General features: G+C 41.5%; 1 protein-coding gene across 2 annotated transcripts in view; it reads left to right on the forward strand.

Annotated features, from left to right (window-relative positions):
* Nucleotides 1-232: 232 nt before the first annotated feature.
* cadm1a (cell adhesion molecule 1a) overlaps nt 233-25346 on the forward strand; it is a 422806-nt gene continuing 397692 nt past the window's right edge. The window contains exon 1 of one of the 2 annotated variants that reach the window (XM_083926363.1): nt 233-353. In XM_083926363.1, coding sequence (XP_083782489.1) covers nt 281-353 — 73 coding nt within the window. In that variant the 5' untranslated portion in view covers nt 233-280. The remainder of the gene's footprint in view (nt 354-25346) is intronic. The other variant, XM_083926362.1, reaches the window with a different exon arrangement.

Below are 25346 nucleotides of genomic sequence, written 5' to 3' on the forward strand. Positions count from 1 at the left end.
ACACCACACCTCCCTCCTCGCCACTCCCGCAGAACAACGCAGCGTTTAAAGCATTGCGACCCCCGCTTGAGCCCCCCCCCCCCCCCCCCTTCAGTCTGAGTAAACCCAAAGAGTTGTGGCACATTAAACACATTCATCAAGTAACGCGATTTATCAAAACTGCGAATGGAATGAATATGGTAAATAGTACCCTCCCTTTTGTGCATCTCATTAAGTGAGTCCCGTTGTAGCTATAGGTGAAGCTGCCTCTCTCTCTGCCATACTGAAGCAGGTGTCCAACATGGCGAACACTGGCAGCGGCTCTCTCGCGACTATTCTCTTTTTATTTATGTTTCAAGCGGCTCTTCTTAAAGGTAGGACTTTCCCCTTTGATGTCTAAACGGAATACACACTTTCCTGTCACGTTTCCGTGGATGTAGATGGTGGTGGGGAGTGTGCTTTTATCAGCGTAGCACTGGGAAATGTCTCATGTGCGCGGCGGAGCATTTGGATGTATGATGGTGAGCGAGTGGGAAAACACAAGTGTGCGTAAAGTTGAAACCCGGAGTAGAAGCAGCAGATGGATGTGTCCGTCGTGTGCACTAACGGGCTTTTGCGGATACGCTGCCTCTACATCACTTTGGCGAGCTCACCATTAGGACCCGCTTTGCCGCTGCACAGCTGGCAACTCTTAGATTCTGTCGGGGAGGAAATAAATAACGCGGTCCTTTTGTCGCTCGGGGGGTATGCGGAGATACAGTCCGGGGTGTTTGTTTGCTCAGCCCGCTGGCTCGGTTTACTTTTGTGGAGAAGTGGAGCCCGGACTGCTGCAAATCACTGCAAAACAGCGGCGCGCTCAAGTGGAGTATGCAGCAGCCCCGCCAACGTGCAGCTCGAGGAAACGCCACAGCAAACTCCATTCAAAGCTCGGTCCGTTTCATGGAAACGCCACTAAACCGGAGATCCGCATCGATGAGAGAGTAACTCGAGACTCCCCGACACCACTGTGGCGTTTTGATGGATTCGGCGCAAACATAGCCCCAGAATGAGCCTTTATTTTGCACTGAATCTTAAGTTTCTTTCACAACCCGTTCACTATAGCGGCCATCTCGGTGGATGTCGGTTGGGGGGGAGAGAGCGTCAGAACGACGGGTGAACCTGCTTTAAAAGTTGTTATTTCAGTGAAAACACGCGCTGCTCGGCGTTTCGGGTGCACGCCGAAGCGAAAAGCGTCTCAAAGTGGTCCGCGGTGCGCTTTACATGCCCTCCCAGTGTGTATCGACTCTCGCCGGTGAACGAGAGAAGATCCATCTGACCGAGGTGCCGATTGCATCCCGGGTTGTTTTGTCGTGATGTCGCGACTGGATCCGCGGCATCGTGCGCGGACACACACGGAGGGTCGCGCGGGTGTAGTAATCCGAGTCGGATGCGTCCGAAAAGCGAAGAGGGTGAGAACTGCGACATGGGTTTTGATCCGATCCGCTCTCGGCTGCTGTTGAGCGGTGTTTGTGCGAGTTGGCGGGGTGCGGAACGGGCACACGCGTGTATCCACCGGCCCGAGACGGGGTAAAGTGGTGTTACATGTCGGTACGGAGGTTTTACGGGATGCGCGTGTTAAATCGTGAACTAGCGCACATTCGGTTTGGGGGGTTCAGCTCTGCGCAGTGATACGATACAGGAAAAAATAGTAGTCGGGGCAACGTACCCCCCCCCCCCCCATACACACACACACGCACACGCACACGCGCGCATGCTGTTACAAACTAGAAACCCCTTCAAATGGGTGGCACAATTATATAACTGCTCCGTGGTGGGTTTATGCCCAGGCTGTGCGCTTTCATCCTCCTCTTATATTACGTCACTTGTGTGATGATGATGATGATGATGATGATGATGGTCGCAAACAAAGTTATTCCGCGCAAAGCCGCTCCTCCATAACAATCTAAACCTTTTTTATGCTGACTTCGAGCTTCTAATGGGGAGCATTACAGGGAGGCAGATGTCGCAGCTCGTCACGTCGTGGATTACCCACCAGGCTTAATCCGTCACGACGTTTTATCCATTAAAATGGACGCGCACTGGGTCTGTTTGTTCCACGCCGCAAGTCAGTTAAACAGTCCCGTAAAGCACAGGACGCTTAAGTGTTCTGATCTTTGGACAGTGGGCAGTGCTGGTGTACTCCCGTGGAAATGGCTCCAGTGATTTCAAACAAAGCTGAGGCAGGCTCGCTCAAAGCATATCAATTATTTACCTCCAGCACATGCCTCATGGCTCACATTGTGCTCAGCACTTTTTTTTTGTTCACTCAATACAAATAAATGGCAGTGGGGGTGCCACGAGGGGGAGGATTGCTTTGCAGTCAGAGAGAAGGGTGCATTAATGAATTAATTTCACCCTGACTGCAAGTTCCATTTTGGCACGCGGGCTCACCTCATACAGTCATCAAATCACACAAGTGCCCCGAATGAAACGGATTTATGAGAAGGCATTCACGGTTCACGGCGTTCCACTGCCACGGCTCTTGTTTCAGATGACTCTCAGTGGATGCAGTGTACCTCCAGAGATAACGCGCATCCTCTGGAAAAAGGAGAATAAGTGATGTGTTTTGTACGACCCGTCATCAGTCAATAAATGCAAAACACTGTATGTAGGCCACTTCAACTGACTCAAACAGGCACAAGTCTTAAACTGTGCTCCTACCATTTCACACAGACCTTGTAGATTCACATAAACAGCTCTTGACTTTGGTGATTTTAGCTTTTTTCCCCTAAGATAAAGGGCTCAGAGTACTGAGATGACAATTCAATTTTATTTATAGTGCCAAATCATAACAAAAGTTATCTCAGGACACTTTACAGAGTAGGTAAAGACCACACTCTATGACTTATTTATGATTTACAGAGACCCAACAATTCCCCCGTAGAGTACGGTGGCAACGAAAACCTTCCCTATAACATACAGGAACGTCAGACACAGCTCTGTGGAGGACGGACATCTGTCTGCACCGGACACCTCTCTTTTTAGACAAGAAAGACGTCCGAAAGTCTAACTTGTTTGTGATAATTAGACAGTACTGTAAAATACATTATCACCACTATAAACATGCAGAGAGATGTAGTAAGACGTATTGTATTTTAATTTAGTCTGCACATAATCATATTGGTCTTATTGCAGTCAGTTTGGCTCCTACGAATAATTAGTTATAATTGGTTGTGATGGTGACATTTTGTATTTGGATGAACTGCCTAGTTTCACTGTTAGTTTTATTTATACTGTGTTTTTAACCCCTTCCATGGCCACCCCCTTTTCCAAAGAGTGTTGAGGGTGGGGGGGGCTGGTGTTCAACAGTAGACGCCACAAAGAAGTGATTGTAACCATCATCTGAATTCTGGGAACCTGAAGATGAATCTGAGCTGCAGTTATGCACCGTGTGTGTGTGTCAAGGTTCTCTAGTCATAAATCATGAATAAAAAGTACATAAGTAATTACATAGACACATTTTAAAGGTGTACAAGATAAGCATAGTACATTATGGACCCCAGTATGCACAAACATTCAAATTCTACGTAGTAGAATTTGCTTGAATAACACATTTGTACTGCATGAGAAAACTTTGTTTTTGTCCCAAAATGTCTGGATTATCCTAAAGTGGGCATGTCTGTAAAAGGGAGACTGGTGGGTACCAGTGCAACCAATTTCGATTTAGATATCTTGAGGTCAAGGGACCTATTTGAAAGTGGTCATGCCAGTTTTCTCAAACTTTAGTCGAATTATTGAGCGTAATTTATCCTCCTTCCTGACAATTTAGCACCTTATGGTTCCAATGAGTTCTTTAGAGCTTCTAATTCTGCGTGCTACCAATATTGTCATCTTTAAAACACTCAAAAGTCAGCTTGCATGTCAGGAGGGTTAAGGTTATTATTCAGAAAAATGATTTAAGGAAAATCCCAAAGAACCCAATACTGACCGAAATACCAGTGATCATCATCCAGCCCGGCCTTTAAGGGTTCAAAGGACCATGCAGGCATGCTTTGTATCCTGTCGTTCCCATAAGCATGGTGGTATGTTAACATGAATGCGATCCTTTATGGTTGTGCATACAACTGAGGCAGTGTCAATGCAGATTACACACTTAGAAGACCAGGGGCATGGTCAAGTGACCTATTGGAAAGTGGTCATGCCAGTTTTCTCAAACTTTAGTCGAATTATTGAGCGTAATTTATCCTCTTTCCCGACAATTTAGCACCTTATGGTACCAATGAGTTCTTTAGAGCTTCTAATTTCGTGTGGTACCAATATTGTCGCTCTATCTTTAAAACTCAGCTTGCTACATCCCCCTAAAGACCAAAAGTCAGCTTGCAAGTCAGGAGTTAAGGTTATTATTCAGAAAAATTATTGAAAAGATGTAAAGGAAAATCCCTAAAGTACCCAATACTGACTGAAATAACAGTGCTCATCATCCAGCCCAGCCTTTAAGGGTTTAAAGGACCATGCAGGCATGTTTTGTATCCTGTTGTTCCCATAAGCATGGTGGTACGTTAACATGAATGCGATCCTTTTATGGTTTAGCATAAAACTGAGGCAGTGTCAAGCAGATTACACACTTAGAAGACCAGGGGCATGGCACTTTGCTGGTATTATTAAAGAGTGCTAACTCGGCCCGCTCTTGCCACAGACTTGCTCGGACTTGAATACTCGGTGAGGCAATCCATCAGGGTTCGGGGGGAAGCGTGTCTGCTTTCATTTTTGTGAAGTTATGTAAAGCTGTTGCAGTGCAGGTGAGGGCAGGGGCTGTTAATGTGTTTGAAGACAGAGGAAATACATGTTCACATGACAAGTGAATGAATGTAGGTATGGTTAGTGTTTGCTATGACTTAAACATTACCTTTGTGGTTTTCTCAGTTTGCATGGTTCCCGTGCGTGTTGATCGGAGCATCGGCTTTGTCTGTTTTGTAGATTTAAGCTTGGCTAGAGAATCCAGGTTATTCCTATTGATGTCTTTGTGACGGTACATGTTGAATGTATCCACCTATTTTTCTGCTACACCTTTGTCGACCGACATACATCTTTTACGACCATATTAAATATGTAAATCACATCATTTTATCACCTAATTAGAGAAAAATCATTTGAGATTTTCTAAAAAAATCTCTTGCTAGTGTACCTGAAAAGAGTTTTACTCCTTTAGTCAAAGTTGAGGCACAATAGATCCAAGATGTGATTGTTTATATCCACAGCGTCCGTGTGACAGCTCATTTAAGGTTTGGCCTCCATGCGGCTTGCTCGTCTCTTGCCACCCTCAAGCCCGTTGAGCTCTCCACAAGAGATTCATCGCTTCTGTTAGAAAACGAATGCTGGGTGCTTCAGAAGCAGAAGTTGAGATCACTAGTAGCACACCCTACTACATCTTTGATCACATACGTCCTGGTTTACTTTAAATCAGAATTTTATTTTAGATTGTTGTATGTTCTTGCATGACTACTTCTGTGAAATAAAAAGAAAGTTTTTGTAGAAAATGTGATATATAAATATTCCACGCCCATTGTATCAAAGTGTGGACACGTCAAAAGATACTCTGCTTAAAATGGGACTCTTAGGGCGCACTCACACTGTCCATCCGTACCGTGCCCAAACAGGTTTTACGGGTAAAGCCTAGTCTGTTTGACCAGTGTGAGTGCAACCGTACCGCGCCCAGCTTGCCGGCCACGGGGCCATTTGGGAGAGGTGGGCTTTTGTAAGCGCGTTAACACATGTACGAGCACGAGCATGCGCACGTGTACGAGCACGAGGCCTACGGCGGCTTTTCTGTGCACCTGTTGGGACGTAGAAAAAATAAGGAGGGACCATGCGCGGACATTTAAAACAATGGCGGCGAAAGGTTCACGTTGGTGTGATGCGGAGGTGGAGTGTTTACTGCAGATTTGGTCGATGAAAAGATTAAAAAACAGTCGACAGGACGCACAAAAACTCCGAGGTCTACGGAAAGATTTGGAAACAAAGCGATGCATCGCGATGACGTCATCAAGCATTCTCCGAGGCCCAGGTAGTGTGACTACAAACGGGCCTGGAGGGGGGGACAAGTACCCTAAAGCACGGGGCACTGTGCGGATGGACAGTGGGAGTGCGCCCTTATCCGGCACGTATCACACAATCTACATGCTGCAAAACACAGCAGATGTTTGTTCTTCAAAGTGCTTATCATCACAAATATCTGCTGCAGCTGAAACAGATTTAGCTACGTGTTAATACCATGAATAGTACTGGTGCTAAAGAGCTCTATTGGTGTTGATTTGGTTGGAGGGTTTCAGCACAGTTTTAGTGTTCTGTACTGATCTGAAATCAGTTCTTTACACCTTTCTGCCCTGACAAAAATAAACTAAATAGTTCTTTCCTTTTGTAAAAACTTGTGACATGAAAATTGCCATATTTTTTTTTCATCACTGTGAACTGGCACAAAACAATGACTACAGGCAGCTTCCATTGTAAAGAAAGCTTGTATCAGACTCGGGTGAATTCTCTTACGGCGTGGTTTGGCTCACAGTCAAGCTGGTAGGAGCCCTGGTGATGGAAAACAGGTGTGGAAATGGACTTTTCTCCCTCTGCCCCCCCCCCCCCCCCCCCAACAGCCTCTCCAGCTGTAATGAAGAACAATGGCTTTATTCCTGAAGGGAGGGGACCCCGAGTGACCCTCCCTCCTGCTCCTCCTCATGCCCCAGCCAGTCTACAGTGACTCTGCTGGCAAGCTAACAGATGACTGGGCTGGGTCGCATCTGGCCTCTGTGCACTTAGTGTAATCAAAGAGAGAAAAAAGGTTTATGGCCTACTTGTTAGCGAGCTGCCGGCTGATGGGATGTCAAGTAAGCACCCTCCGATTCCAAATCTCCAGAGGGTAGGGGAGAGGCGGCGGAGAGGGGTGGGCGTGGCAGCAATCTGCCATTCTGCAAGCAGCGTATTGGCCTAGGTATCGAATTAGACTGAGCTGTACAGTTCAACAATCTGGCTGTAAAATGAGTCAAATTCGACTGACGTTTGAATATTTCTAATCACATTTACATAATGTTGATGTTCAGGCTACAGAGGTGAATGCAAATATTTTCAGTGTATCACTTGTGGGAGTCTTGTCCAGCTGAGCTCTCTAGCAAGTGTGCATTAAAAACATGCAGACAAGTTAAAAAAAAATATATCACTGAATCACTTTAAGATTAAAAACAAGGCAGTCCAAGGTCTGTGATGCATTTATTCAGGGATTACAGTAAATGTGTAACGTATACAGGGGGTTTTACTTCATGTCGGGACCAGCTTTATTTTACCCGCACAAATTACTCATCCAATTAGGATTTAAACTCGCACTTTACCCATCAAGATCCCTTTATTTGCTATATTTAGTGCCACACAGACAGACTGTGCAAAAAAGATGTACAATGTCTTTTGTGGCTCTGTCAGGTCTGTGAAAATATGCCTACCCGGCTTGGACACAACAGATCTATAATAATAAAAAAAAAGCCTGTATTACAAATTGAGGGTCTGGAGTTTGAAAGGCATAAGCATTTTTTAGAGCTTGATCTACACTGGAAACTGAGGCTACATCCACACTACTAAAGTATTCATTTAAAAACGCATTTCTTTTGCCTCATTTAAGTCTTACTTTTCACCATTTCTACTCTTCCTCCAAAGTATTTGTTGCATTGCCAACATGATGATCCATGATTTTCAACCACAGAGTAACGTAAGACCGGCACGGACATGCCCTCTGTACGGGCATGGTCATGTGATATGGGTTCTCTTTCATAATATTTAGTCTGATGTCTCACTATGGGATGCACGCCTCGCTGCAGCCCTCAGAAGCATTTATCTCATTACTCCAATCCTGATCCGCTGGTGAAAGGTGTCCGTCCGCCACAGGTAGTCCCAGCTACCTTAAATAGCTAATGCGGACGGAACCACCTCATTCAAACACCTCTTCTCACTCAGAGCATATCTCGCGTCCAGGGCTAGCTAGCTCAACTGTCCACAGACAGATCTTATTTAGCGTCTGCCGCCGGGCGTGGCTAGCTTTGGATATTTTTTTGCTTTGGGATTGTTTTTGTTTTGAAACACTATATTAGAATGGAAATAGTAGTGTGGATGTAGCCTAAAAGTAAGAATCTACCAGCCTCTACTATCTTGTTATTGAGCATTCTTTCATTTAATGAATCTCATCCCAGTGCAATTAATCATAGTTTTTGGCATTTTAGAGGAATTGTGTGATGTACAATGCTCTGTTGCACGGTGTGCTGCTGTGTGGAGATGGCGCTACAGGTGTCAGATGCTGCATTTGTGAGCATTTAATCAATCAGTGCATTCAGATCATTTCAAACGAGCGAGACCCATCTTGAGTTTTAGTGTCATTTGTGTTAAATGCATAGAAGACTTCCTCCCTCTGACACTTCTGTCTACCCCCCGTCACTTCTCCTATTCAGTGAAAACTGAGCCTGGTAATATTTTGAAACCTTTTTACTGAATAAAGTCAGCCCAGCTGTCATCTTTGAGATGGGTTGACTTTTCTTTTTATGAACAAAATTGTTTCTTAGTCATCACTCGCCGATTTTCTCTCCTGTCTGTCTGTGTCACAGCGCCGTCACGGTGCGACTGTCACCGTCAGCAACATGCAGTGATTGGTTGTGCCGGCCTGGGTCATGCATATAAAAACATGTGACACAAAACAGTGAAGTCAAGATGGACAGTCCAGACAGCCGAAAAGCTTACTCTCTGTCGATGAAGCAGTTGTATACTCACTCGAGTTCAGACATCATCAGACACTTGGTGGTGTCTTCTGTTGTGATTCTGCCATCTTCACTTTTAGCTCATTTTGGGGGCGTTTCCCTTCTTGTCTTTTAATGTGTCAGAAAAATCCTGTTCTTTGAATTGAGTGTTTCAAAGATGGAGATGTTGTCTCAGGATTTGAATTTACAATAATGCTTTGGTCCGGTCACTTGAAGAAGAAGATGAGGAAAAGGGACACATACTTCTTCAATCCCTGAGGGGAAATTCGATTTCCTGTTATAATACACATTACATACACAGGCCTGAAATACACACACGTGCAAAAAGGACATATCCGGTGCATATACTATATACATGCATTCAATAGAGAGATGTCAGAGCGAGAAAGCTGCCCATGGACAGGTGCCCCGAGCAGTTGGGGGTTCAGTACCTCACTCAAAGGCACTTTGGCAGTGGCCTGAGGTGAACTGGCACTTCTCCAGCTGTCAGTCCACACTCTGTACTTGATTTGTACAGGGACTTGAACCGTCCGATTCCCAAGCCAAGTCCCCCCGGACTATGCTACTGCCATCCCCAATTAGTCTGCACTTTAGTCTTGAGCTTTTATCTTGACAACTTCAGGCTAGACTGTCATTAGTTTGGGATTTTAATGAACCCTAGAGCATGATTCTTTGTTATTTTGGCAACCACCCTATCCTTCATCTTTTACTTCCATCAGGACCCTGAGGACAACTAATGTTGTGCTTGAGGTATACTGTGGAGCAGTGTTGTATGGGGTCTGACATTATTACAGTGGCCGCTGAAGCAGCTGGGTTCCAATGCAATTTCTCGCTGTCTGACAATGTCAAAAGCACATAGTGCTGCCTGAGCTAACTTTTAGAAACTTTGATATGATCTATTTAAGTGAGGTGGGGGTTTAAAATTGGCAAACCGCAGCTCCTTTCAATCAGCAAGTCAACTATTGATCCAATTTCATCAGCGGGCTGTCCATGAGAATCTGAAATCCACCTTAAAAAATTAAAGTTGTCTCTCAACTTCAGTTTTCGATTCTCTCTCATGGAGAAACAGTGATTTTTAAATTTATTTATTGTGGAGCACAAGAAGGAGCCCTGGCAACATCACAGAGCAGCCTCAGGCAGGTGTACCGGCCTCGGGCCTCTGACACAAGGAACAACGCCCCCCACCCCCAAAAAAAATCCAATTACATAGCAGAAGAAAAAGAAAATTGTATATTTACGTTGTGAAAAGTTATATTAATACTAATTCGATAATGGGTACTGGTGTGGCAATAATGCTTGAAATGAATACAGCCTTTTTTATTTAATTGAAAACAACCACTGTGCAACAATCTCCATGCCATACATTTTCCATACTGGCCTGTATTTACTAATCTGACGCACCAGATGGTTTATTACACAGAACCATCTGAAAAACCATCATTGGAAACTGTTAAATACTTGGCAGGTGATTGGATGAAGCAACTGTCTATCAATCTATCACAGGCTAATGTCAACCAATCGGATTAACAAACTGTTTGACTTAGTGCTTCCCAGCCTCTCTGATTTGATCTTCTATGAGGGCAACCAGCAGAGACACGGTAATCAATATGGGATTCTGCCTCCTTCCCATAGCTGAGCCAGTCGGTATATCAAGCTTTTTCCTCAAGTTAGTCGGGAGGAAAGCGCAACAGTCTTTTCCATTGAGAAAAGACTCCAGTGCCGTTCTTTATTCTTTCTTTCAATGAAGAAATACTCTCCAGTTCGGATACAGCTGATGCTATTGCAGTATCTATGTTAACTTCTTAAAGTCTCCTCTGAATTTCGTGATGCACAGAAACTGAAGATGCCAGTGGCTCTTCACAGGATGCTTATTGGACGCGAACAAACCATCTTATCCGGCTTCAAGTAATGCGTTTGTGTCCAAACCCCTGTTGTTCAGACCAGAGTGTGCCCCTATATTAGCAAAGGTGCAGTGTGTGTTATTTTATTGATTGAAATGTGCCTTATGCTTTCAATATTAATTGATTTAATGATCATACTTTTTTCCGATTAATGGGTTGCCTAGTGTGAAGGGCCTAAAATGATGACGCATGCCTTTCATAAGTTCAGAGACCAAAGTGAATCTGGCCAACATCTGGCTAGTCTTAACCTCCGATGGTATTTATTAGTGTTCAGTGGTCTTTATTTTGCGTTCTGATACACAGAAGAGCAGCAACTTTCCGATTTTGTTCAATTGGAAGCAACAAATACTTGAACACTTGAATGGATAAGTGACTAAAAATAATTATATACAATATACAAAAATGTTTTTGTATCAACTCTAGTTGTAATAGTGTGAAATCCCTGTACTACATGCGTGTGGCTAACGTAACTAAACTAATCTGTAGTCAAGTGAGCCATTGTCAGACACGGCAAGAAATGTTTTCCATTTTTCGGTTTTTGAATTTACAAAAGACAACAAGTGGCCTTTGATTGCTCTTTTCCTCCCAGTTTGAGGCCTTCATCATCTTGCTCTGCTGAGTCACAGGGAGGCATCGCTTGCTGTAATTGGGCCCATTTTGCCTGCATTCATAGAAACAATGCCAAGTTCAACAATGACTGAATAAGGAATCAATGCATATCATTTGTGCTTTCAAGCAAATAAACAATACAGCTGGTGTTCGGCTGTAATCATCAGCGGGGGGAATGAATGCCTTTCTGAATACAATACAGGTATGCATCAGCCATCGCTGCACAGTAGGCTTGAGTGATCTGGGTTCTCCCATCTTTCATTTCACGTAACGCACCAGCTTGTATTACATTTCAGTGAATTTGCTCCTGATGAGACCCTTCAGGCTGTTTCACTGTCTTGCGTGGAACTGGATCACTTCTCCCCACTGTGCTCAGTTTCCGTCCTTTGTCTCATCTATTGTAACTCTGTCTTGACTGATATTTTCTGCACTAATGCCAGACAACCGCTGCACAATAACACACCATCTCGTTTTCTTTGTGCCCTACTTGGAGGGAAATCTTACCTGCTAAAGAACAATGAGGCCCTCTCTTGTGCAGAAATTGTAGATTGTAAGGCTGTGAAGTACCACTTTATTTCATTCAGTGTCAGAATCAGATGCTATTTTGCATGAAAAATAATGGTAATAACAAAAACTTTACTGAGTCATTCTTCAGGCCACTTAACACAGTATGTTCACCTTCAACAGGGACAAACACTGAGCTATTGCAAGTAAAGCATATTGTTTTTACTATATTGTTAACCTTTTAACATCCATCCCTTGATTGAACCTGGCTTACCTTTTGCTGCATTGTCATCTGCCAATTTATCAGTGTTGGCCAATCAAACTGGTAAAATCACACACTCAGGGTAGAATACTTGTGAATGTGAACGGGATAGTTCCCCTGACTGTTTTGGATGTTCTTTTTTCATCCTGTCGGTGTAACTGAAGGTAATAAATGGTTCCTCTTAGGGCTGCACAATACATTGTTCTAATTTAATTGTGATAACTTAACTTGTGCTATTAATGCTCTGAAAGAAGACTGAGATCTTGCACTCAAGGATTTTTTAAGCTAGTTGAAATACTGGGCAGAAAATTGCATTCAAAAGTAACTATCATTACTATCATTTTCTTCTGGTGCCTTTTGTGTTCAGTTCAGTTTATTCAATATCAGCATGTTGGACGTAATGTTCTTAATTCATCAAGGATTACAAGTTGTCTTTTAGTGTTGTTCTGAAAGCAACAGAAAGGTGTTACTGCATACACCTTAATATGCTTATTCATCAAAAGGAATATCACTATTGCGATTTTCAACAACAGAATCCCATATTATATTTCTTCCTCGTATCGGGCATCCCTAGTTCCTTTCCAAAGGGAAAAAATAACAGATCGATTCATCTTAGTGGTTTTAAATTGCTGCTATCAGTATTTCTGTTGCCTTCTTGGTTGAATATCCCTTGGAGTCGGCGAGCTCCTGATAAAGTTGTCAGGTTCTGCTGCCTTCCAAATGAAAAACGGCGTTAAAGCAGAAATGGCATGTTGGCATCAGAGATGGATTATTTTGCCCAGTGAGTGTTTAACATTTAGAACAGTAAGAATTGGCAGCAAACATCCAATTGATGAAGACTATAAAGAGGATGTTCAATGTGAACTCAGGGTTTTTCCTGACTGACAAAGCACCTTTTGATGGAGTGCTATGCTTGCAGTGCTTTGCGTTGCAAGCCAAGGCTCTCTGCCGTTTCGCAGTATTTCTGTGGGGAGATTTTGCTGCGAATGAGTAATGTGTTTATTACGACTTATGCTGTAAGCCTTGACTTGACCTTGTCCTCTAAAAAAGATAATTCACAGAACTGACACATAAGAAGTAACAAGTTTTGCATCGAACAGTAGGCGAAGCTTATAGATAAATTAGATTAAGGCCATTATACAACCACTCACCAAAGACTGAAATGTGTTTACTTACATTAAGGGCATGGGTTTCCTTAAAAGACTTAGTGGAAATAGGTGTGCATTTGGTTTGTTTATTTCCTGGAACACAATCAATCAGGCCATGGAAAAAAAATATATTTCAGCAAGTAGGACAGACCACCCACTTTCTCAGCATCAGCCTCTGATCTGACAGACTTTGAATCCAGTTCACTGCATATGTCCCCTTGCGCTCCCGTTTGTAGAAGGCACGTAGTAACATATGGTATGTTCTTATTTTACCCCCCACACATAGTGTCCTCAGAAAACCATTGATGGATATAATGGTTTTAATATATGGTGATTGATAGCATCCCATTTCAGTTGTCTTGTCTGGTTTTGGTTTTACTCTCTAAAAATCATAAAGCAAGTTCGTTTATAGACCCACCCCCCAGCACTCACATTGAACGAGCACTCAGGGAGCAATCGTATCCTGCCGGAGGTACAGCTACCAATTTGTCCACCAAAGGGAGCAAAGGCAAAGGGCCTGCACACCATGCTTCCACACAAGTTTAATGGATGGACAACACTTGGAACCCAGGCCTCTTTGCCAGTCTGTTTAACCCCAGGACAAGCTGTTATCCTTCTATCCATCACTATTTGGGAGCAAAACTGTGTCGGGGCATTATGATTTCTCCCCAATTTCTCTCCCTTTGCCCAGCACTTAAGTTATATTTGTAATTTGCTTCTAATTATCATTTAATAGAAGACCAAAGGCAGTGCAGCCAAAAGACATTTGCTGTGTGTAGGAGGGGGGAGACTGTCTGTGAAATGTAGGACATCACCAGCTGAACTTGAAATAAATGAGGCAGACGAAGACAAAGTGTCTACAGTTGCAATTTTAAATGAAAAATCATTAAACAACAACGAAGTGAACATGCCAGATTGATGGTATCTACTCAGTAAAAAGAGGACAGTGGGGTATTTATGTTTTGTGAGTCTTGAGAATTTACACAAGGCTTCACAGGCTCCCGCAGCCCGAACATACTCAACTTAAGAAGTGGACCCAACTTTAAATGAGCAGAAATGTTCAGCTGGAACATCAGCAAGCGCTTTATTGAAGGGTTTACTGAAAGTTGTTTAAAACACCATGGGAAGGGCACGTGGCTCAGACGGAAAATAGGAATGAGAGGAAATGTTTGAACCCGGCCGTTTTTCCAAAGCAGTTCCTGCTGCTTTGAAGTGTGTAGTATTTGTTGGGCTTCACTTGGCTGTCAGATTAATACCTTCTCGACTGAAAATGAAAATGGGTGAAGGAGCAGTTAATCCGCATAAGAATATTTTTTGAGGATGAGAAGCTGCGAGTCTAGCATAAGGTCTGCCTATTGATTGGTTGTCTGGCATTGCATAGTTGACCTAACATGCCTGGATCGTCTAATTCCCACTACATTGCTGATTGCTGAACAGACTCTTGGCTTATCTTAACATTTTTTCCTTTTGAGTTAAAAGTTATGTTGACACTATACCTGCGGTGTGGAGGCATACATACATACATTGCTGCATCTGTAAAGCTGTAGAAAAATGTGGCATGCTGAATCTGTGTATTTCAAGGGCCACTGACCTTTTGAAAGTGTTTACTTGGGGTGACATGGTTCTTTCCCATTAATAATTGATGACTGATGAAATTCTGTTTACTTAGTAGGAGGTAAATGTTCTCAGCTTCACCCATGTGCAGTGCTTTAGAAGAGCTATGTTGAAGCTGACTGGAATGACTTAACCGATCATAAGCAATGATGTTAAGCAGTTACAAATAGATGGGCAAACTATTTATTTATTTTTTTCCAATAAAATCGGTACCTTCGAGTTGATACTAGGCTTCCAGGAAGAGCAACGGCCTTTGAACCCAATTTGACATAGTGGCCAAATGGCGGTATTACCACTTTCGTGTCGGTCACGTGATGCCAATCGAACCTTTCGAGTATTGATGCATTTTGCAAAATATGGCGTCAGATTCTCCGTACACTCCCTTATAGTACATACATGTTTGACACCTCGCCCCACAAAACTTCTCTCCAGTGCATCATCATGTGGCCTAAGTTTACATTAATATATCAAATATTTATTTTAATATATTGATTCAGTATTCAACGTTCACGTAGGTACGCTATGTAAGCTCAACGCGATGTTATCGAGATGTTACTGACCAACTTTTGGTCTTTTTGAGAGGCTAGTAGCACAAGTTAAGGTTTAACAGGGCGGTTTGTTCAGTTTTGCTCAGTTTAACCTGCTGACTCTTGACTTGAGGTCCTCACTCGTTCATTCAGTGCCGTCGGTGCACTACTTAACGTTACTGGATAACAACAAAAGGAGCAGCAGAAAGAGGGGGGGCAATTATTTGGAACAATTTTGCATCTATTCCACAAAAGGCTGGTTACTTTAAACACGCTGACCTCGAACACAACCAACACTACAGCTGTTTGTTCATTTCCGCCCATGACTAATTTAAAGGTAATGGGGTGAAGCCAAGTAGACAAGAATAGCAATAGCAGAATTACGATTTTTGATAAATATCCCCATCTATAATATGCTTATTGCCTCTCACCATTTTTTCAAATTAAATAAATTAATAAATCAGAATGATCCCTTGTAATTTCATATACATTAACTTCAGTAGTTCATGATCCAAGCCTGTGGATTGTTTGATTGAAATCTGAGACAATGCACTCGCTCACCACCACCTACATAGCCACTTAGCTGTTCCCTTTCTCTGTACATCCTCCATGTCAACTCTGGCCTGTTGAACAATGCTAGCGGAGGATGATGCTTTTACGCCACACACCATTATATCCCCTCCTACACCACTATGATTGAGCAATAATTATAGCTTAGACGGTGCTATAAGTGTTTTCTGATAGCCATATAGAACCACTATACCTTACATAGAAGGTCATTGAAAGTATTTTGTTGCATGACGCAAGAATGTACCAAGTTTATACATTAAAGTCGTAAGGAGCCCAAAGTATCAAGACTAGGGCTGCAGCTGTCGAATCTTTTTGTAATCGAGTATTTTACCGATTATTCCATTGATTAATCTAATAATCGGTTAAAAATATGTCTGGGGTAGGCCTATTTGGGTGGTAACCTAACAGGGGTGGGTGTCTGTATGTGTGTGTGTGTGTTTGCGTGTGTGTGCTGAAGGCAATACATGCAATTTTTTACCATGAATAAGTTCACTATTTAAACAATTAAAAGTGGAGCATACCTGACGCACATTCACTCAAAGATGAATAGATTTATTTAGAAAATGAATTAGAGACAGATATTATCAGGAGGAGCATATCACATCAAGTTTTCCTTGCAAAGTTTGCATGTGACCTTCTTGGGGTTATTTTTAAAGTGATCCCATATTTTAGATAGCTAACTGTCTAACAGCCATGTCCTGCAGGGACCTGCCTGCCATCCTAAAAAAAAAAACACTGACAGTGAGTGAGTGTCACGACTTCCTGTAGCTCGCCCTTCAAATTAAAAGCCCTCTAGCCTTTTAGGCCAGATGCCAGTGACATAGATTTTGACACGGCTCGAAAAGTTGTTTTTTTTCCCCTGCGACCAATGGTCTAATGAAATTTTAGTCGGCTTATGATTTTTTTTGGTTGATCAGTGCTTAGTCGACTATTTGGGGGGATCCCTGAAGTCCGAACAAGTTGGATCGGAGCACCAGCTCGGCTCATTGGCAGAGGCATTCAAAAGCACGGCGGTAATTCTAGTCTTTTTTTTTTTTAATGTAATTTTATGTAATTATGTTTAATTTTAAATTGACTGTTCCATCCCTTCCTGTGCGTCTACCAGTGTGTTTATATTAAGCTGGAGCACATTTACACTGATGCTCCTGTAAATATGTGAGGCAGATTTCTAAGTGAGTGCTGCCATCCAATGTGCCAGAGATGTGTACAATGTTCCAGCATGATTATAATCCACTCAAGGTCAAATAAATCTCATTTCAGAGTAACAGCTGTATCTGGTCGAATTGGTTATCAATCAGTGATTCGTTTTTTAACTTTTTCTCTTTTTTAATTTGAACAAATATTCTGTGGTCGGTCAATAATATAAAAACAGGAGCGAAGTGTGAAAGAGCACATCAGACAGTAAAAATCAATTCATTGCGTCCTCTGTCACACACAGATGGTGCCACTTCAATCTCCTTCCTATTTTGTCACGCTAATGTGCTGAAAGATGACAAGGATGGGTCATTTCAGAGCAAAAATAGCAAAGGCTGTGTGTGACGGCCATGTCATTCTGCCTTCTATTTTGTCTCACTAATGTCTGGAAAAAATGACATCCGCGGGTCATTTCAGAGGAAAAATGGCAAAAGCAGTGGACTGTGACTGCTACATTTTCAAGATTTGATCTCCTACTATATACTGTAATACTACGATGAAGCCTGAGCATTGCATGTAGGGCTGCAACATATTGCCCATTAATCATATGTGGTCCCATTAATAATTTAAAACTGTGAGCTTTCTTCTTAAGCCCCAAAATGCAGGATACCATCTGGCGGTCATGCAATAAGACGTGGATGAAAATGTTGTGAAGTGAACACGCGTTCTTGAACCTTTTTGAATATGATTCTTTCTTGTGAGTTGAATTTTGCTTGGGCGTACAAGAAGTTCAGAGACCATATAATTATATGGGTTACAACTGTAATGATGATGATCAATACACAGTAAGTATAAGGGTATAACACGGGATGGAGTATAGAGGTCTGTGAGACCTTTATAATAGATTTTATAACACTTACTACACTCCTGCTGAGTTATATTAAAATAGCATTTTTCAAAAGGCTTTCTTTTAATGACATTGACAGTGATTCATTATCAAGCAATACTGAAGCAAGCTGAAAAAATAGGCTTTAAGTGTACGGTTGTTTTAATTAAATATCAAAATGACCAACAATTAATCAGCAGACAACAGACTAATTGAGTTCTTTATTTAAAGGCTCACCTACTCTACCCCTCGATTATTAAAGATGTCTGCAAAAGAACATTAATTTAAGGGAAGATTGAATAACAGAGCCTGTGATCGACGAGGCTATTCCTAATACACACCTTTCAGATAGCTGTGATTGGGCCTGACACATCTGTTGAACTCATTTCTCTTTGCTTTTCAGATATTGTTCTGTTGCCTGGGTATTGAACTCCAGTATCTCTTTTTTTTTTTTGTGGTACTGAATGAAATTTGTCTTCAGCACGGAGTATGAGAAACCTCTGATTGAAAAACCTGGCATTTCATCTAACAATTATCTTTCGGTTTTATTATTTATTTGTAATATTGAGGCTTCTTTTTGTCAAATGAAGTTGAAGTTTGCTATAAAAATATGTTTATTATTCTCTAAGGTATAGAGTAAAGTATTCTGGTTGCGTCACTGAAACTTTAGAATCGACTGAAGCACTAGTGTTGAAATAACCAGCTCTTGATTGAATATGATTATAGCATGCATCTGTCATTCTTCGCTTGATAGATGCTGTTTCTTTCCCACATAGCTTTATCCCAAAATGACGGCTCCGATCAAATTTTCCCCTGGGCTCCAAGAACTCTTTGGTTTGCCCTGACCTCTGTGCACATAGCTGCTTTGCATTTCTGTGAGAATATTAGCAGCGAACACATTAACGAACGCTGATTCATTTGTTTTTTTCAGCTCTGAGAGAATGAGCATCAAACACATCTTGGTGTATTTATTCAACATTCAGAAAAAGTCAATATGCCCCTGGCAATTATGTCTGTCTTCATGGATCTACAAAGAACCATATTCTGTTGGTCGACCACGGAAGGAAAAATTGGATTTTGATTACTTTATAAAGATGAATACCCTTCACTGTTCACATGGGACTCCTGCGGTGCCACCCAGATTGAAGCTGCTGGGACAAGAACCAGTGTTTTGCAAAAGCTGACACAACCACTTCCTATATGATTTTGAGTTGATGCCAGCAAGTAATTTACCATGGCTCAGAGACTGACAATGTGTTTCCCACTGAAATTAATGAGCAGTTGGAACAATTGGACATTGTTTAATGGAGGCTTAGCTTAGGGGAAAACACTTGGAGAATTTAAAGGGGAAGTTTTTTCATTGCTGTTCATTTAGGCAGTGATTTGCCTTCATGGTTAAGGCGACATTTCTTTAGGTAGAGAGTTCGCTGCCCGCTAACTACTTACCTCACTGTATGACAAGCTGTCTTTTTGAATGAGAGTAATCCATTATGTGGGCTGCTCGGCCTTGCTATCACTTAGAACATGTTGGAAATATATAATGTTGGTTTTAAAAGTTGTTTTTTTCTCATATGTATGTTTTTTTTTTCGTGGTGTATACTGTCAGTAACTGGCTTCATACACTAAGTTGTGTGAGTTATCAACAAGGCCATAGCTACTGTCAAGGCAATTAGGGATATATGTATACTCTATATTTGTGGGTTAAGCGGTCTTAGGCAGGCTAATACTTGACCCATGACCTTCCCCAGTATTTTTCAAATCCTGCTATAACCCTGGTTTTACCTACAAGGAGTTTTCACCACTAAACAAATGGTTGGTACTGTCGCGTATATATAATGATTCCATCGTTTTTGGACTCAAATAATACATACCGGGCGACACGGTGAAACGTGGTTAGCACTGTCACCTCGAAGCGAGAGGGTTCCAGATTCGAATCCTGGCTGGGGTCCTTCTGTGTGGAGTTTGCATGTTATCCCCGTGTCTGCGTGGGTTTTCTCCGGGTTCTCCGGTTTCCTCCCACAGTCCAAAGACGTGCAGGTGTTCGGTTCATTGATGACTCTAAAATTGCCCGTAGGTGTGAATGGTTGTCTGTCTCTGTTCGTCTCTATGTGTCCTGTGATAGACTGGCGTCCTGTCCAGGGTGTACCCCGCCTCACGCCCGACGTCAGCTTGGATTTGCTCTAGCCCCTCGCGACCCCGACAGGGACAAGTGGTTGAAGATGAATGAATGAATATAATACATACGTTAAGGTTTCAGCATTTTTCCTCAAGACTTTTATTCTTAGTAGTATTGAGTAAGCTTTTTAAACAGCGTTTATGTTCAAATCCTGTTCAGATTTTCACAGTAGCAGCTCTGACACAGCAGTGGTCATTGTGCTCTCTATGATACCTGGCATTACTTCAGGGACAAGTTAATGACTTAATAAAAGCTGCACACTACCATAAATAATTTCACTCACTACTTCTCTTGCTTCACGGAAAAAAATAATCAACGATAATTTTGACAAATAATGAAATCGTCTTCCTCCCAGTGATTGTAATTATTAAAAACATTTGGTGTTGTGATTGTTTGAAAATTAAGAAATCACACATTTTTGTGACTGGCATTTGTAATTATGTTTTGGCTTTTTATAGACTAAACCATGTAAAGGTTAATGACTGTAAATAATTTTGACAAATGCTTTGCAAGTCCTAACAGTGTAAGTTAAAACTACAGATTATGAACAGTGATGTATTAAAATCTATAAAATTAGAGGCAGCAGTAGCTTGGTCTGTAGTTGGCTTTGGAAGTGGAACAATTCTTGTAGAGCAATCTTTGTGTATCTTATAGACCCGTTCGCCTGTGAATGTTCTCATTCGTCCAGGTCATCGTTATCCTCTAAGCAATTTCAGTCAAAAACAACTGGACTGGTTGTTTGTCTAGGAAGACGTTTCACCTCTCATCCAAGAGGCTTCATCAGTTCATGTACGCATCTGACCAGGCTGGGACTGGTCAGATGCGTACATGAACTGATGAAGCATGTCTGCTTACATCTGATACAAGCATTTCTTTCTACATCTCACGCCGGCGATGTTCTCCGTATCTAACCTGTACTAACACACTAACATCCTGACACTTACTCTTCTCTTACACTTTATTCTTGTTGTTAGGTTAAAATGTTGTTGTATAGCTGCACTGTCGTTATTTGCTGCTCTGTGTGCCCTGAATTGCCCCCCGGGGACAAATAAAGTTTTTTGAATTGAATTGAATTGTGTGGACCAATTTTAGTCCCAACAGTTAGTACATCTTTGGAAAGGGAAGACATTTTGGCCAGTCCTCACTTTTCCAAAGGCCAGTTTGAGGGTTAAGTCTTGGTTTTAAGGTTCAGGTCTGAATAAGGTTCAGGTTAAGGTAAAGGGCTAGGAAATCCAATATGTCAATGAGTAGATGTATGAGAACGTGTGTGTAAATCAAGATGAATAACAAATGAATGAAAAAGTGAATTTCCTCAGGGGGACAAATCAAGTACATTATGCATACATACTGTTTACAAGAAAATTAGTGTTAAAAGAATGTTGTTTTTCAACATTTCGTTTTCAAAAGTTGCCACTCCTTAGCAATACTACACCTATCACCATGCTTAAAACTAGAGGTTGACTTATTAATCGGCGCTAATGGTACATTTTATAAACATTATGGGTGGAATTGGGCTCTGATTGTGGCCGATAGCTGCAAAGCCTCCACCAACCACGCGGGGACATACATCACCTTTTTGCATCGAGGCTCCATAGTCAGTGTGCCTGAGATAATTTGGATTTAAATAAAAGTAAACCGCATATGAGACAGCTTCATTTGTTTATTATGTGCCTGATAAGGTTGTTGGTTATTCTAAGGCATCATTAATGCATCAGACTGAAGAAATGACACTCAGACTGGGGCAGGGGAGGTGGAAGCCTTGCACAGTGCACTCTGTGACAAAACCGTGTAACAGACTGTAATTATGTTTTCAATGTAGACTGCATCAGAGAGACTTTTCTTCAGAAAGCCTTTTTCCACTGCATGGGAAAAAACATAATCTTTTTTTAACATATATATATGTTAAAGCGACTATCAGCTCTTTGTCCACGGTACAAGACAGGCAGACGGGAGGAAAATAAATCATTCACCTGTTATTTTTACTTACTTACCTATATGGCGTTCTTTCTTCCAAATATTGCAGACATGTAACTATCCATTCATGAAATGAAACAACACACTTCAGGATCCTCCATACCCCGGAGATATGCACGAACATTAAGGCTTTGCAAGAATGGCATTTAACAATTGGACGCACAACAGAAGTAATCCTGGTCAGTCATAAATCACATAAGAACAGCATCAATAGAAAGTATCCCGACAACGTTATACACCAAATCACATTTTAGGATGTTCTGTAAATGATTACGAAACATGTTTTACATTTCATGCAGAAGTACACGTGTTGTCAGCACAAACCCTGACTAATGTAGCAGTGGTAAAGGGTTAATTGGGTTTCTTTTCACTTTGATGCTACTGGAGTTGTGTCTGCTGAATTATAGTGTTTTTACATTTTCCCCAAATATCGGCAGGAAAGCTTCTGTGAGGATAAACATTTATTTTATTTCTTTTGATTTTATTCAAGGAGGAATCTTGAGCCCAGTTCAGACCAAAGATTCGCAACTAGTTGAGTTGAAACATGCAGCTACTTGCAACGTTTTGAAACCTGCCTGTTCAGACCAAGGCGACGAGACGGTTTATCATCTTCATAGCAACGCCTCTCTGTACTTCTGTTCTAATCTCTGACCTTTGAGGCCCTTTTTCGTAGCTGGATATAATTTGAAACATTAGAAAATAGAAATGAGGACAGAGATGGTGAGATACTTTCTACAGCTGCATTTGTAGTTCTCATGAAATGGCGAAAATACCGTTGTAGTTCCCTGATTCCCTGCTTTGTTCTGTATTACAGCTGGCACTCCCTCTCCTTATTCATTGTATTGACCCTCTCTCTTTCCATCTCTTTTGCCTCTATCTCTTTCTTACACGCTCGTCGAGCCTCTGTTTGATTGACTGGCTGTTGAAACAGGTGACCTGAGTTACGTTCTAAAACCAGCTGCTGGTGATTTGAAGCTGAATCGCTGGCAACAATATCAGGCGGCTAGCTTCGCAACAAGACGAGTCAGTTCACACCGCTGCAACTTTCATCTGCGATTTTCAGTTCTTCTGCCTTTGCGAATCTTTGGTCTGAACTGGGCTTTATGGAAAAAAATGCAGTACAATTTAAAAAGAATATATAAGTTATTATTAGAGTGAAACTTTATGTGGGTGAATCCCACTACCGTTATTATATCAATCTCTACTAAAACTATCTTGGTTATGACAAAATCACTGGATTTACCCAGCTATAGTCAATGTACATAGACAGACCCTACCACTGGTAGATCACTCACACCTGGTTCCTCTATCCCAACACGGCCCCACATCGCAGGCTTCCTCTGAAGTTTTGTATTATTAAAGTTCCTGCATGTATGACAGCACAATCAGGACCCCCTCAGAAATAAGGGGATTATAGTGCACCCAGGCTAGTCTTTGAGAATAATCAGTCAGGCCTGTGGAGAGGCCGCCTTGTAATTTTCCCCACTTGCACTGCCATCAGTGTAGCATCACCATGTTGCTGCATGGAATAAATAGTGCATCAGTCAGCCTCAGCTCTTCATGCTGTTTTCACTACCTGCCTGTTTGTCCGTGTCTTTGCATACCCTGCAGCTATCAGGGACGACGAGGTAGCAAGACTGACTAAAGTCTTTGAAGCAGTTACAATGTATAGATTTCAATAGTAGTTCTAGTCTTTGTAATAATGTACCAAATAATACATACAGTGTATTAAACTCAGATAGCACATTTTGGTGCATGCATATTAAAGAAACCTATGTTAGGATATATTTTAGGTCAAGGGTGCTCACTCTCTGGTATTAACCTTTTCAGTATTCATAGTTTTATAACACTGCTCATGCTGTTTGCCATGCAAAAATTATTCCAGGCTTGAAAGTGAAGTGTATACCTCAGCCTGCCTCTTTTAGAAACCTCCTGTGCTATCTTATGTGCTTTTTTTTATTTCTAATTGCAGGGCCGGGTAGCCCTCCAGGCTGGGCATTTAAAGAAAGATCAGACATACTCTAGGTGTGATCTGACCTCTTTGAATCTCTCCAAACAAAAACTGCATAGAGATTATGTAGAAATACTTTACGTAGGCACAGCCAAACATCCAGTATCCCACTGCTGCCATATTTAGATGCTTCAAACAGCTTTGGATAACACAACCTAGCTTGTGCATGACTGGGATTAGGCTGGCTTCTGTACTCCCCAGGTTGAAATTAATCTATAACTAATAGGCTCCATGCTGTTGACAAATATAAATTATTTTAAGGACTGTTGGATTGTGCAGTGTCTCTTTGCAATAATACACTAAAAATGTATTCATATCATGTGGTTTAATACAACCCCAATTCGTAAAAACGTTAAAAAAAAATAGAATACAGTGATTTGCAAATTCTTTCCAAACTATATTCAATTGAATACATTACAAAGACAATATATTGAATGCTCAAACTGATAAACTATTTATTAAATAATTACTCATCTTGAATTTAATGCCTGCAACACATTAATAAAAACTGGGACATGTTTAACACTGTTTAGGGGTGTCCCAGACTAAATATTTTCTCTCTCGATGATATTATGGGCTCTTGATGCTAATACTTGAATTCCTTGCAATTGTACTTTGAAAACAGTTGTTCTTAACCTGTTGGACAATTTGCTAACGCAGTTGTTCCCTGTGTGGTGAACCTTGCTCCATTCTTGCTTGTGAATGACTGAACCTTTCAGGGATGCTCCTTTTATAGCCAATCATGACACTCACCTGTTTCCAATTATCCTGTTCACCTGTGGAATTTTCCAAACAAGTGTTTTTTGAGCATTTCTCAACTTTTCCAGTCTTCTGAGTAAATATTTGCAAAAAAGCAATACAATTTCTACCAACTTCATTCGAATTGGGGTTGTATTAAATCATATATGAATACATATTTAATGAACAACATTTTAACTGATGTAGTGTATTATTGCAATTATTCACAACTAAAAGCCAAAATAGGGTTGCTTGAAAATTGTAGAATATTGGGATAGCTCATGAATTCAAAAGTGACTTCATATACACTATACTAATTATACTATACTCATACTATAAACATGTAAACATCCAAACAATACATTGGTGAACATGGTATCTCAGCAGCACAGGAATCAACATGCTTCTATAACAGCAACTATTCTGGGAAGCAACAAGATTTTGAAACCTGGCTGAAGGTTCGCTCCCATTCAGCCAAGAGTGTTAGAGGCCTGCCACTGATGTTGGCTGATAAGACCTGGCTTGCAGTTAGCATTTCGGTTCTTCCCAAC

The sequence above is a fragment of the Echiichthys vipera genome, assembly GCF_963691815.1.
Source record: "Echiichthys vipera genome assembly, chromosome: 14".
Classification (NCBI taxonomy): Eukaryota; Metazoa; Chordata; class Actinopteri; order Perciformes; family Trachinidae; genus Echiichthys; species Echiichthys vipera.